The sequence below is a fragment of the Lissotriton helveticus genome, chromosome 9, assembly GCF_964261635.1.
Source record: "Lissotriton helveticus chromosome 9, aLisHel1.1, whole genome shotgun sequence".
In the NCBI taxonomy this organism is placed as follows: Eukaryota; Metazoa; Chordata; class Amphibia; order Caudata; family Salamandridae; genus Lissotriton; species Lissotriton helveticus.
Genome location: NC_136070.1, coordinates 26781680 through 26794055, shown reverse-complemented (window position 1 = coordinate 26794055; position 12376 = coordinate 26781680). Strand labels below are relative to the sequence as shown.

Genomic DNA, 12376 nt, shown 5'->3' with positions numbered 1-12376 from the left:
TCCTCGCAGCTGGAGTTTGTTAGGGGCATGGGTGTTGTGTGTGTGTGTGTGTGTGTGATGGAAAGGGAGTAGCCAGGAATGTACATGGTGACGGGCAGCAAAAGAAGTCTTGGATGAGTGGGGGATAGAACAAAGGTTGCATTTGTAAGCTACATTGAATACCTTCTGCTGTGGTACAGTGTTGGATCTCCCGAATTATGTCGTTAGCTGGACTCGGAGGTGTCTTTCAGACGCCTTATCTCTGGGGATCCAAGGACACAGTGATCATGGGACCTGGGTCTGGCAAAGGCTGGGCCACAATTCATTAGGGACCAGCTTGATCCGGGACCCTAGGTACTTTGCGTGTGTGTCCGCAGTGCATGATTTGCAGAATGCTGGCCTGTTGAAATCCTCCTAATCCCATTACTGACTTTTGAGTTGCGATCAATAGCAAATATTTCAATAACCCTCGTCACCACCAGGATTGTCCTTTTGTGTGCAGGCGTTTACCATCTCCTCCGCTTGGTGGGCCTGTGGTCCTGGAACGAGGCTGTTCTGAAAGTGAAGGGTGTCATTTAAGTCACTGTCTTCAAGTCAGAGGCATGTTTGCGGAGGTTGAAGAAGTCGTGCTGGGATGAAGCATGTGGGGTGTGTGGTCACGCTTAGGTTACAGTGTTATCCGTGTCTGAAATGGTTATTGCAGAACCATCGGTATTTTCTATTTTTGGAGTATAGAACTGCATAATAGTTGATGTCTCTGTTGATCCAACCCAGTGTGGTCCTAATTCTAGCTTTCCTACTCTGGTTTCGGATATTCCTTTTAGCTGCTTTTATCCATCCCCTCCTCACAACTGCTTTCCAAAGTAAGTACTTGTGGGAACCCCATCCTCCCCTTCTTAGGAAAACTGATTTCACATTTGTATCTTCACCTATTTACTCTTGTCTGTGCTCTTTTGTCATTCAATCATTATAGAAATGTAGCGCCTTAAGCCAGGTGTTTGAAAAACAGCTTTGTGTTGCTGTGTAGAGGGAACTAAATCATTTGGCAACACAGGGTCCCACAAATACCTAAACATTTTTAAGTGGTGTCTAAAGAAAAAGCAACAACTTACGAATTAGTCTGGGGAGGCCTTTTACATCTGATACTGCTGTGAAATGTCAAACTAACTCTTAGGTAACGTTTTCAAGGCCCAGGCTAACAAAGTGAACACATCTGCTGGTGCTTAACATCCACCCCAAGACCTTTGTAAGGCTACCGCATGGACTTCTTTGCACACATTCACTATGTACGCTCCAGTGCTGATCTGAACACCAGAACACTCTTGAAACAATGTATCTGTAATGCCTCACTCCACCACAGCCCATATTTGCATTTTTGGTGGACTACATTCGTAGCTGTTGACTTGGGGTGTCGAGGTTAGATTGCGTTAGGGAATCAGTTTTACTCCTTCCCTAACGTTTGTGTCCATAGAGTCGCATTGCACACGTATTACGTCACTAGTGCCAGGCACTGCTGTTGAAGGAGTTCTAGTTGGCCTACTCTAGAAACTGGAAGATTGTTACTGTGGAAAATTGAATGGGTAGGTGCCTTCTGTTGAGTTATCACGATCTGGGAATTCTCTGGTTCTGCTCTGAAGGGTTAATATTAAAAGCATTGACATGGCTGAAGATGTACATAGTAACAGTGGGAATGGTGACAATGTTCAGCTCTTGGCAATATGAGTGTTTGCGGTAGAGATTCAGATGATTCTGTCCGAGTGTAACTGCGCTTATCTGTTGGTCTCATGAGGATGATCATACAATTAGTATTCGCTTTCATGCCTCAGGTGTCTGATCTTTTTTTATCTTTTCATTTTTAGGGTTAGCCAGAAAAGTAAGACCAACCTGATGACTGCCGATAACTTGTCCATCTGTTTCTGGCCAACGCTAATGAGGCCAGATTTTGAAAACCGAGAGATCATTTCTGCCACTAAGCTTCACCAGTCTGTGATCGAGAACTTCATTCGCCAGTGCCAGTTTTTCTTCTACAATGGAGAGATTGTGGAGGCCTCGAACTCTCCAGCCTCCTCAACATCTCTTCCCAGCACCGGTCAACTGGTGGAGCCACTGGTGCCTCTCCACCTGCCTCCGCCACTTCAACCTCAGCTTGTGCAGCCCCCTCTGCAAGCCGACCCTCTGGGAATCCGATGAAGAGGAGCCGCACCATTGCGGTCTGAGAGCACGATGTTGGCCATAGGCTACGGCTTCATGTGTGGCTCGCGGCTTGCGTCCAGTTTGACCACGCTATGCCCCACGGCACAAGGAGAAACATATCTTGTATTCCTCAACCAGCCGTAGTGCAGATCAAAACTGAATGTGGTCAGCACGACATGGAAAGGTTGCAAGTTTTTTTTTTTAATATTCATTTTAACCAATTGGAACTTGGGAAGAGTAGAGACCTACCGCTGCATGGACCTGTATTGCAATCACTTTATCATTCCTGTGGTAGTGCTTTGCCACAATATATTGTGTGTACAGAAAATAAAGATTTCTATAGAAACAAGGGTTTGAGCGGTAAGTAATCAGATTGAGCAGTTCTTGCTTTTACAGGCTTCTCTGAGGCTATACTTGTTATTTAATTGTATTGTACATTCTGTGGCAACTTAAGTTCTATTCAGGCTTTCAGTATAGGCCAAGGTCTCTCACCCCAAGTTTTGGGATGTGGTAAGTCACTTGTCAGGGTATGTGTAATAAGGAACATTGTATCAGAGAATTAGGTCTGCGCCTCCAACAAATAAAGTATGCCAACTGAGACAGTTGTAGAACGCCTGATCTAGTTGGCCATGTGCAAAGATTCATGGGAGTCGCCCGTCCTACATCTCAGCGGATTTATTTAGAAAGTCTTGCAAGATCTGGCCTGCGTACATATCCCCAGTCAGCAGAAGCACCGGTGGAGTGCACAGAGCAAGGATACGGTTTGTACTCTGGCGAGATGAACGATGGCTTCAAATTTCCCATAGTTCCTGCTATTCCTGGGTGACTTGACGTGGTGCTGGTGCCTTGCACCCCCAAGAAGACTCTGGGATCTGCAGCACTTTGGACTGTCACCCCATCAGACGGATAAACATGCACTGTTGAACCTTTGTGAGATGTTCCTGTTCTGCACCCTCCTCCTGCTTGGAATGTAAACCTGTGGATGATTGGATATTGGGGGATGGTGGTTCAACTTCTCGTGCAAAAACATCCTTGTGGTGAGCGAACAAATGAACATGCCTGTAAGACGTCAACGATGCCACTGACGACATTTATTTTCATACCTGTCCCCAGATGTTTTTAATGCTATTCATTTGTCTCCCTTCTGCATGTGTATGCCATCGCTATTGGGCTGGTCTGTCTTTTGGTTTTTAAGTGTCCTCTCCTGTTCCTGGAGATATGGGTAACCATACAGTTCCTGACAGTTCATGCCATTTTCGTGTATATTTCGAACTTGTTTTTATACATATTCCCAAAATCGACTTTAAAAGCAAAAATGCCTCTGTTTTCCATAGGGCATGATTCATTTTCTGTTTATTTTATGTTCCCCTTAGCAGATTAAGGAGAGAAACCATTTCATTGCTAACAATGTAGCAATAAACGTCTTGGGTACTGACCAGTAACCTCTTTGGGTGTGTCTGCGTGTGCATATATGTATAGATCTGTTTGTATGTATGTACATATGTATGTATGTATATATACATACACGTACGTGTATATATACAAAACAGTTATATAACTTTTCTGTGGTATATTGTACTAAACCAATAGTTATGTAATATTTTGGAAAGTGGGAGCATGGTATCGCGCCCCCGTTTATATTCTAAAAACAGTTCTTTTGCAACGGTACCGATTTTGCTGCAAGAGGATGTTGCTGCTGTTTGTCTGAGGCTGTGGCACAGGAATTCTGTAGCATGGAGCCTCCGGCAGGGATGAGCTGCAGGCTCAGTGGAATGCAGTCTAGAAACAAGACTGTAGGGCAAACACCATTATTTTTCCAGCTTCTAGGTATCTGGATGTTGTCAGCACCTGAGCTGCACAAGATCTTTTGAGGCTGAACTTGGAGCTGTGGATAATGCCACAGTCTGGGATGTGCAAGATTCGGATAGGCTGTGCTGAGAGCTGTGGAAATGCCCTTACCTGAGCTGCAAAAGATCCTGCGAGGCTGTGTTTGAGCTGTGGATAACGACCCTGCCAGAGCTCTGCAAGATCTCTGCACTTGCAGCATTTGTACAAATGTCCATTTTTTGTTGTTGCTTATTTTAGTTACAGTTGTATACTAAAATCTGGAAATGTGGGATTTGCAACTTTCTGTCCCTCTTCAGATAATTACAGGTTGCCTTTTTCCTTTTCTCCTGCCCTAGATGTTTCACTTCTGATCAGCAGAACTAAATTTGTAGATGTTGGGCAAAGAGGGTGGTTTACATCTGCATCTGTCAAAATGTATTTGTTTTATAATTTAACCCGATATTGTCTTATATATTCTTGAAAATTATAAACTTTTTCTAGCAGAAGAAAATATATTGTCTATCGCCAAGCACACAAAGAACTGATAAAAAGTACAGAAATAAAGTTTAGTTTCTCTCCGGTAAATGCAGTTGTGTTATCCTGTTATGTTTGACTGGTAACCAAGCCACTTCTGAGATACTTAAGGGTTCATGGCCAGCTGAAAGGTTTTACAAGCAGTTGTGAGGTATGAGTGCTTGCGCTGTATGTTTTAGGACCCGCAATAATATGCAGGATATCCTGTGCTACTGCTGTTCAGTTTTACAAACTTGTGTGAACTTTTCCATGATTTGCATGCCTGTTGGAGGGGTGACCTTTTTAACCCTCCATACGTAGGTGCAGGGACTTCTTGGCACCTAAGTGAACAGCTATACCTCTCTTCCAGGAGATCTTCATCAACAGTCATAAGTATTGAATAGTCTCGCCCAAAAGCAGAGACCCAAGATCACTTCTTAAATATATATATGTTCAAGGCATGTGTTCTGTAGATACACATGCTTTGCATACTCATGCCATCTAGTGTTGGATCCTGATGTTTACAAGTTTTTTCTTTGAATAAGTCTCTCCAATCACGAGGTAAGGTGACTCCTCCTTTCGGTGATAGTGCGCATGGACTTGACTCCATGGTTAGATTGTTTTTTTCCGCCATCGGGTTCGGACTTGTATTTCTGCACTGCGGTTCTAATACCATTCTTTGGGTTCTCATCGGTGCGCAATCCACTCTTCCCTCTATGGTATTGTTTCCATACACGTTTCCCTATTCTCCGCTTATCAAATCGCCTGACAAACTCTCCATTTTCATTCGAAAACCCCGTAGGCGGCCATCTTGCCTAGTCACGTCGGTTCAGCCTTCTGCTGCTGGACGGACTCCATTCCAATTTTGTACTCGGTGCCACGCCAAATATCCTCTCACCAACCTACATCGTTTGTAACTTGTGCCTCTCTCCGGAGTACAAGGAGGAAGACTGTGAATCTTGTAAGTCGTTTAGGTCAAAGAAGACTCTATGCCAGAGCTTTCCAAACTCTGTCGGGACACAGTACTGTGTTGCCTGCCATGTGTGGGTGTGTCGCTGGATGATGCATAGCTGCCAAGGTTTCAGATTGCTATCATGGTTCCCTCTACAATCAGTGCGCACTACAAAGGATTCCACTGCATTAAGTAAATACGTAACGGGAGCCTCTGAAGTGCGGCTGATGGTGATGCTGCTGCGCTTCCAAATGCATTTCTAAAAATTTGTTTTTCGTCTTTAGAAATGCTAATGGGGGATGTTTAAATACCTACAGAGCTGTCATTAAACAGCAGGAGACAATTCCCAGAGCTTTCTCTGCCGCCTGAGTCCCGTTTGCCAAGTCCACAGACCTCTGGCTCCTTCACCTTTTGTTTTCTCCTCCTCTGTCTGGCTGTGGCGTCACACATGCTTGTCTGAGGCCTTACCAGTTGGTATGCCCCTTGGTCTCATTTCCAAAAACAACAGGTGATGGACAGAATGCAGAACAATGTCATACATTCACCCCAGTACAGAGATCTGGGCCTAAATCCATCGTTTGTTTTGCTCACCATGCCATTCCAGTTTGAACCCAGCCATATGCAAATCAGTCTTGACCCTGTGCCCCATGGGAACAGTCCAGCCCGAACTGCCAAGCCAGGTCCTCCCTGGACTGGAAACAAGCATCCAAGGACCGGTTTCGGGCTTTCAGCCCTCATCAGCCTGGATAGCTTGATTCCAGTGGCATGGAGAGCACGGGACTCACGTCTGAGCATACCCGTCCCACTCGGGGTGACAAATGCAAAAACAACAGGTGAAGGACAGAATGCAGAACAATGTCATACAATTACCCCAGTACAGAGATCTGGGCCTAAATCCATTTTTTTTTTTTTGCTCACCATGCCATTCCAGTTTGAACCCAGCCATATGCAAATCAGTCTTGACCCTGTGCCCCATGGGAAGGTCCCACGCCTCTCCCTTGTTGCAGAGCCTCCATTGGCTTCCTATTAGGCAAAGGGCAGAGTTTAAAAGCCTCTGTACAGCCCATAAGGCGATTTATGGCCGAGCACCTGCCTATATTAAGGAACGACTGGAGATTTACAAACCGGAACGAAGGTTGAGGTCATCTAACGCTCAGCTGCTAGTTTGCCCACGGTTTAAATTGGCAACGAAGGGTGGGAGATCCTTCTCAGTTTTAGTTCCTCAAATCTGGAACAAATTACCTGAGCCCCTTCGTAAAGAAGGTAACCTCCTACGTTTCAGGACATTATTAAAAACATTGTTATTTAGAGAGGCTTTGGGTGTACATTAACCTATACATGCTACTGATCCATCGATCTGTTAAAGAGCTGTATTGTTCCTTTGGTCGTGAGCGCCCTGAGACCTGTTGGTGAGATGGCGCTATAGAAACCAAAGTTAACAATAACAGTCCAGCCCGAACTGCCAAGCCAGGTCCTCCCTGGACTGGAAACAAGCATCCAAGGACCGGTTTCGGGCTTTCAGCCCTCATCAGCCTGGATAGCTTGATTCCAGTGGCATGGAGAGCACGGCACTCACGTCTGAGCATACCCGTCCTACTCTGGGTGACAAATGCAAAAACAACAGGTGATGGACAGAATGCAGAACAATGTCATACATTCACCCCAGTACAGGGGGTCTCATTTCAGCAGCCTGTGCTATTTTTGCTGGCCATTCACCTCTGCAGTACTTGTTAAAATTTTCTGTACTAGACTTTTGGTTCTCGTTTATAAAATGCAAATAAAATATTTGGAAACGAGTAAGAGGCACAGCTAGTAGTCTGTGCTGATCTTGGAGGCTGGTGCTTTTTAACTGAAATGTTAGCTTTAGAAACAAGCATTTGCAAAAGGGTAACCTGATTTAGTCCTTACTAGACTGTACCTCACCTGTAAAATCTGTACTTTGAGAACTTCCCCGAACCTCCTTAGGTGCATCGAGCTCTCTCGCTACGCTCGCTACACTGCTTTACCGTGTCGCGAAATGATGCATGTCCAGAATGTGTGTCACCAACATGAAAAGTTTGGAAAGCTGTGCTCTACGCGATCGTCAGGCTCGACATTGACGACGAGCAACACCAAAAGATCCAAAACACTCCGGATATCTTCATGGAAGAATCCGACCAAGAAGAGATCAAAGCGTCCACCGCAGAAGAGGCCCTCTCCATTCCAGAATCCTATTCCGAGCTCGATCTGGAGTCAGAGTATGTGCCTCCAGGACAGAGTGCCGTGAGCACCGAAGAACCCTTGCCCCCCTACATCCTCTTCCAAAATTCATAAGGCCATGGCACCATCCCTGCCTTCTGGCCAGGGTCGGCACCGAGACAATGTTTCAGACACCCCGCCTCTCGGCTCGGCACCAAAACAAACACGTCAACCCTCCGGCTCGGGACAAGAAATAACTTTTGGATCCGAAATCATCAGGCTCAAAGGACAAATCTGGTTCGGAGCCAAAACCCTCTGCTTCCAAACACAAACACGCTTCAGAGCCAAAACATTCCACTACCAAAGACAAATTGATTTTGACGCCGAAAGCTAAGGACAGTGTTCCGGAGCCTCCAAAACCAATTTCTGATAGATACATCTGCCAGTGGATTCCTCACCTTGTGAATATCCCCCTGCGTCAGCAACATTCGGAAATTCTTTTTGTAGCTTCGCGTGGACGTGGACGACATCATAGAGGCACGGCATCGCACGCGACTCCGCTGACGTCACTGACACTACAATAGGCCCACGCTGGCGTCAGTTCCTTTTTTTCCGCGTCGTCGACGCGAACAGTTGCGGGGAATCTCTGTAGCCTCTTAGTAACTTTGTTGCTATTTTCTTCATATTTCTGTTTCTTTGTTTCCTCTACGATGTCGACAAAGAAGACCGGCTTCAAGCCTAGCAGAGAGTGTGGGAAAATGATGTCGATCACAGACCCACACGAAGATTGCATCTGGTGTCTAAGTTCTGATCATGATGTTGATGAATGCTCTTCATGTCGGAAGATGAACCCAAAGGCTCTGCGAGAGAGGGAGACCAAACTTCTGGTGGCGAAGCTGAGAGGTGACAAAGGAAAAAAGTCTTCGAGGTCTCGTTCGAGAAGGGCGAGGTCGAGATCAAGGCCTCGAGAGGAGTCATCTTCGAAGTCATCATCAGATCATGCTTCGAATTCAAGGAAGAAGCATAAGAAAAGAAGACATGAGTCCTGACGTCACTCCGGTAGGGACTCTGACTCGAGGTCGAAGTCACCCAAGAAGGTACGTTCGAAGGTGGTTCCTCCGGAGGAGGACTTGGATCTGGAAGGTGAGGCTTCGCCTTCGGAGTCGCAGGTTCTGGCTCTGTCTTCGGTACAATCTCCGGCGCCGTCCCCGGCCCGTGAGGATGAGGAGGAAGTTCCGATGGGTGAGAATTCTGCGCCTGTGGAAGAACCGAATTCGGAACCACCTCTAGGTCAGCCCGAGGGTCTTCAGCCACCATTTCCGGCCCCTGGCCAAGACCCATCAGCATTTTTTAACGCTTTGTATGGTGTATTTTCAAGGGCATGGTACCCCTCTGGTGCGCCTTCGGGTCCCATGGGTCCATTAGCCTTCAACTTAGGGGTTCCGCACTCCTATGCTCCGGCACCTTTTTTGCCATTCATGCCGGCTCAGACACCGCCGTGGCAATACCCGGCTCCGCCGAGGTCGTCGACGCCGATACCGACGTCGTCTGCTCCGAGTCGACCTCGAGACCAAGTCAATTTGCCATCAGATGCGATACCGACGTCGGTTCCGGCTCTGTCGGAGTCGTTGGTGGATCCGACGGCGTGGCGTGTGAAGGAAAGGTCCAGGAGAGAGGCTCAGCGCCTCATAGAAGAGCAGAGGTATACAGAAGCTCAAGCTGAAATGGAAGAAGGTGAGCTTGAGGATGACTGTTTTGAAAAACTGACGGAGGCTAGTGGCCTGGAGTTTTCTCCCGAGTAGGAGTTACCTTCTGTGTCTGATGCCCCTTCGGAAGACGTCCAGCCTTATCACATGGTTATGAGGAACTTTTGAATTTGTCTCTACCTACAGTAGAATTTAAGTCCAATCTACTAACTGAGGTTCTGCATTCACCCAGTTCTGTGGTGGAACCGTTACTCCCCTTTAATGAAGCTCTAACGGAGCCTATTATGGAAGTTTGGAAAAAGCCACTTACAGCACCGGCAGTTTCCAGGAGTGTGGCAAGAAGGTACAGGGTCGCTCCTGAGGACCCTGCTTTTCTGACTTCTCATCCATCACCTGAAAGTTTAGTAATCCAGGCGGTCTGTTCCAAAAAGTCTGTAAGTTCTTTTCCTCAAGTGCCTGGGGATAAGGATGCAAAGAAACAAGATCAGGTTGCTAAAAAGACCTTTTCTTCTGCGAGTATGGCATTAAAGTCAACCAATGCCACTTGCCTTATGGGGAGATATGTACATGCCCTCATGGATTCACTGCGTCTTCTGGCACCTAAGATCCCTGATGACAGCAGGAAGGATTTTGAAGAAGTGTTAACGGATACACAGGCAGCAGCTCGTCAGGTGATACAAAGTGGGCTGGACACTGCGGATTCGGTGGCTTGCATCATGGGTACTGTGGTTGCCTCAAGAAGATCAGCTTGGCTGAAATCTTCAGATTTTTCAGCGGATGTTTAGGCTGCTTTGTTCGATCTGCCGTTTGATGGAGCTGGACTCTTTGGTAAAAAAGCTGATACAGCCTTAGAAAGATTTAAGGACAGTAGGGCTACTGCAAAATCTTTAGGGCTTCAGACCAGGGGTTCTTCTACCAGAAGGTTCAGAGGATTCGGACGCTCTTCCTTTCGCTCCTATCGGCAAGGTCAGCAGCAGCAGCAGAATCTCTTGTACAAGTCGTACAGGGGTAAGCAGAGAGCTCGCCCTAGAGGTCGTCAGGCCTCCTCCTCCTCCACCTCTTCCAACCCCCCAGCCTCAGAAAAGCAGCCCTAGATCCGCCATTCAGGATCATGCGGGTCCGGTGGGGGGTCGGCTTACTCACTTTCTACGGGATTGGGAATCGGTTACATCAGATCTTTGGGTGCTCAATCTCGTAGAAAATGGGTATCCTCTTCCCTTTCGGGAATTTCCTCCCAATTACCCTCCTTGCTAAGGTTTTTGCATGGAGGAACACCTCTTACTTCTGCAGGAGGAAGTGCAGACACTATTAATAAAGGGTGCGATAGAGGTGGTTCCAGAGCAGGAATGGGGTCAGGGATGCTACTCCCGGTATTTCCTGATTCCCAAGAAGGATGGCAGACGTCGTCCAATCCTGGATCTCAGGATCTTGAATCTTTATCTGAAACAAGAGAAGTTCAAGATGCTCACCCTTGCGCAGGTTCTTCAAGCGCTGCTGGAAGAAGACTGGATGGTGTCGCTCGACTTGCACAAGGCCTTCCTCCCTTCCCTTCGCGGTCGGTCGGTTCAAGTCCTGATGGACAACACCACCGCGATGTGGTATGTCAACAAACAGGGAGGGGTAGGGTCGCAGTGTCTCTGCAGAGAGGCTCTGGGTCTCTGGTCCTGGGTTCAGGACCATCAGATTTGTCTGATGGCAAATCATCTGGCCGGAGTTCTGAACGTTCGTGCAGACAGTCTCAGTCGGCATTTCTCAGCCGACCACGAGTGGAGGCTCCATCCGGAGGTGGCTCGTCACGTCTTTCGGACGTGGGGAACTCATCAGGTGGACTTGTTTGCCACTCGCGAGAATGCTCACTGCCCGTCGCTCTGCAGTCTCCAGTATCCGATGCAGGGAGCTTTGGGGGATGCGTTTCAGTTGAGTTGGGACTCAAGAATCCTTTACGCGTTTCCTCCCATACCCTTGATTCCTCGAGTTCTGAGGAAGATTCGCCAGGACCGGGCCCAAGTCCAAGTGAGAAGCGTGGCTCAGTGGTTAGAGGCGGCAGACCCGGAAGCTGAGATCGGCTGTGGACCAGGGTTCGATTCCCCGCCTCGGCGGGTCTCGGGCTCAAAAAATTCCACGGACTCGACAATTCTCGCTCCGGTGCCTACTCAACTCACGGGGTCACACTCTGCGACTCTGGGCAATAGCTTGCTTAATCTCCACTACGGCCCCTCGCGGCGGGATGCCTGGCTTTCACCTCGTGGATACCCTGCCGGGGTATCTCACAGGGGAATACCAGGACGGGTTCCCTAAGCAAGCGCTTAGATACCGGGTCGGTGATTTGCGCTATATAAATACGTGTACATTTACATTACATTTACAAGTCATATTGGTCTCCCCGGATTGGCCAAGAAGGGTGTGGTACACAGATCGTCTCCACCTTTCCTCGTGCCCGCCGCTCCATCTCCCTTTCAGGGCAGATCTCCTCTCTGATGGAGGGGCAGGTTCTACACCCCCATCTCCAGACCTTACACCTTCATGCCTGGAGATTGAACGGGGCAACCTGAATTCCTTTTCTCTCCCACATGATGTGGTGGATGTCATTCTTTCGGCCAGGCGTGACTCCACCAAATCAATCTATTCGTACAGATGCCTAAATTTGTCACTTGGTGTGGAGAGAAATCTGTGGACCCTTTGAAGGCACGTTTGTCTGATATTCTGCAGTTTGCTCTTTCGTTGGCGCAGCAAGGGTTTGTTGTTGCCACAGTCAAGGGTTATCTTTCGGCTCTGTCGGCATCTCTCTGTTTGCCGGATCAGCTGTCATTGTTTAAATCTCCTGTGGTTTTAAGATTTTTGAAGGGCCTTACAAATACATTTCCTCCTACTCCCTTTATTGTGCCTCAATGGGACTTAAATCTGGTGCTTACTTCCCTGATGGGTTCTCCTTTCGAACCTTTGCACAAGTGTCCCTTGAGACTTTTGTCTTTTAAGACGGTCTTCCTGGTTGCTATTATCTCGGCAAGGAGGGTAAGTGAGCTTCAAG

At 47.5% G+C, this 12376-nt stretch overlaps 1 protein-coding gene across 1 annotated transcript in view; it reads left to right on the top strand.

The window, feature by feature from the left end:
* Positions 1 to 4584, top strand: part of ARHGAP5 (Rho GTPase activating protein 5) — a 631911-nt gene extending 627327 nt beyond the window's left edge. The window contains exon 7 of the mRNA XM_078659393.1: positions 1839 to 4584. Within this exon, the coding sequence (XP_078515519.1) occupies positions 1839 to 2169 (331 nt within the window). The 3' untranslated portion in view covers positions 2170 to 4584. The remainder of the gene's footprint in view (positions 1 to 1838) is intronic.
* Positions 4585 to 12376: the final 7792 nt, after the last annotated feature.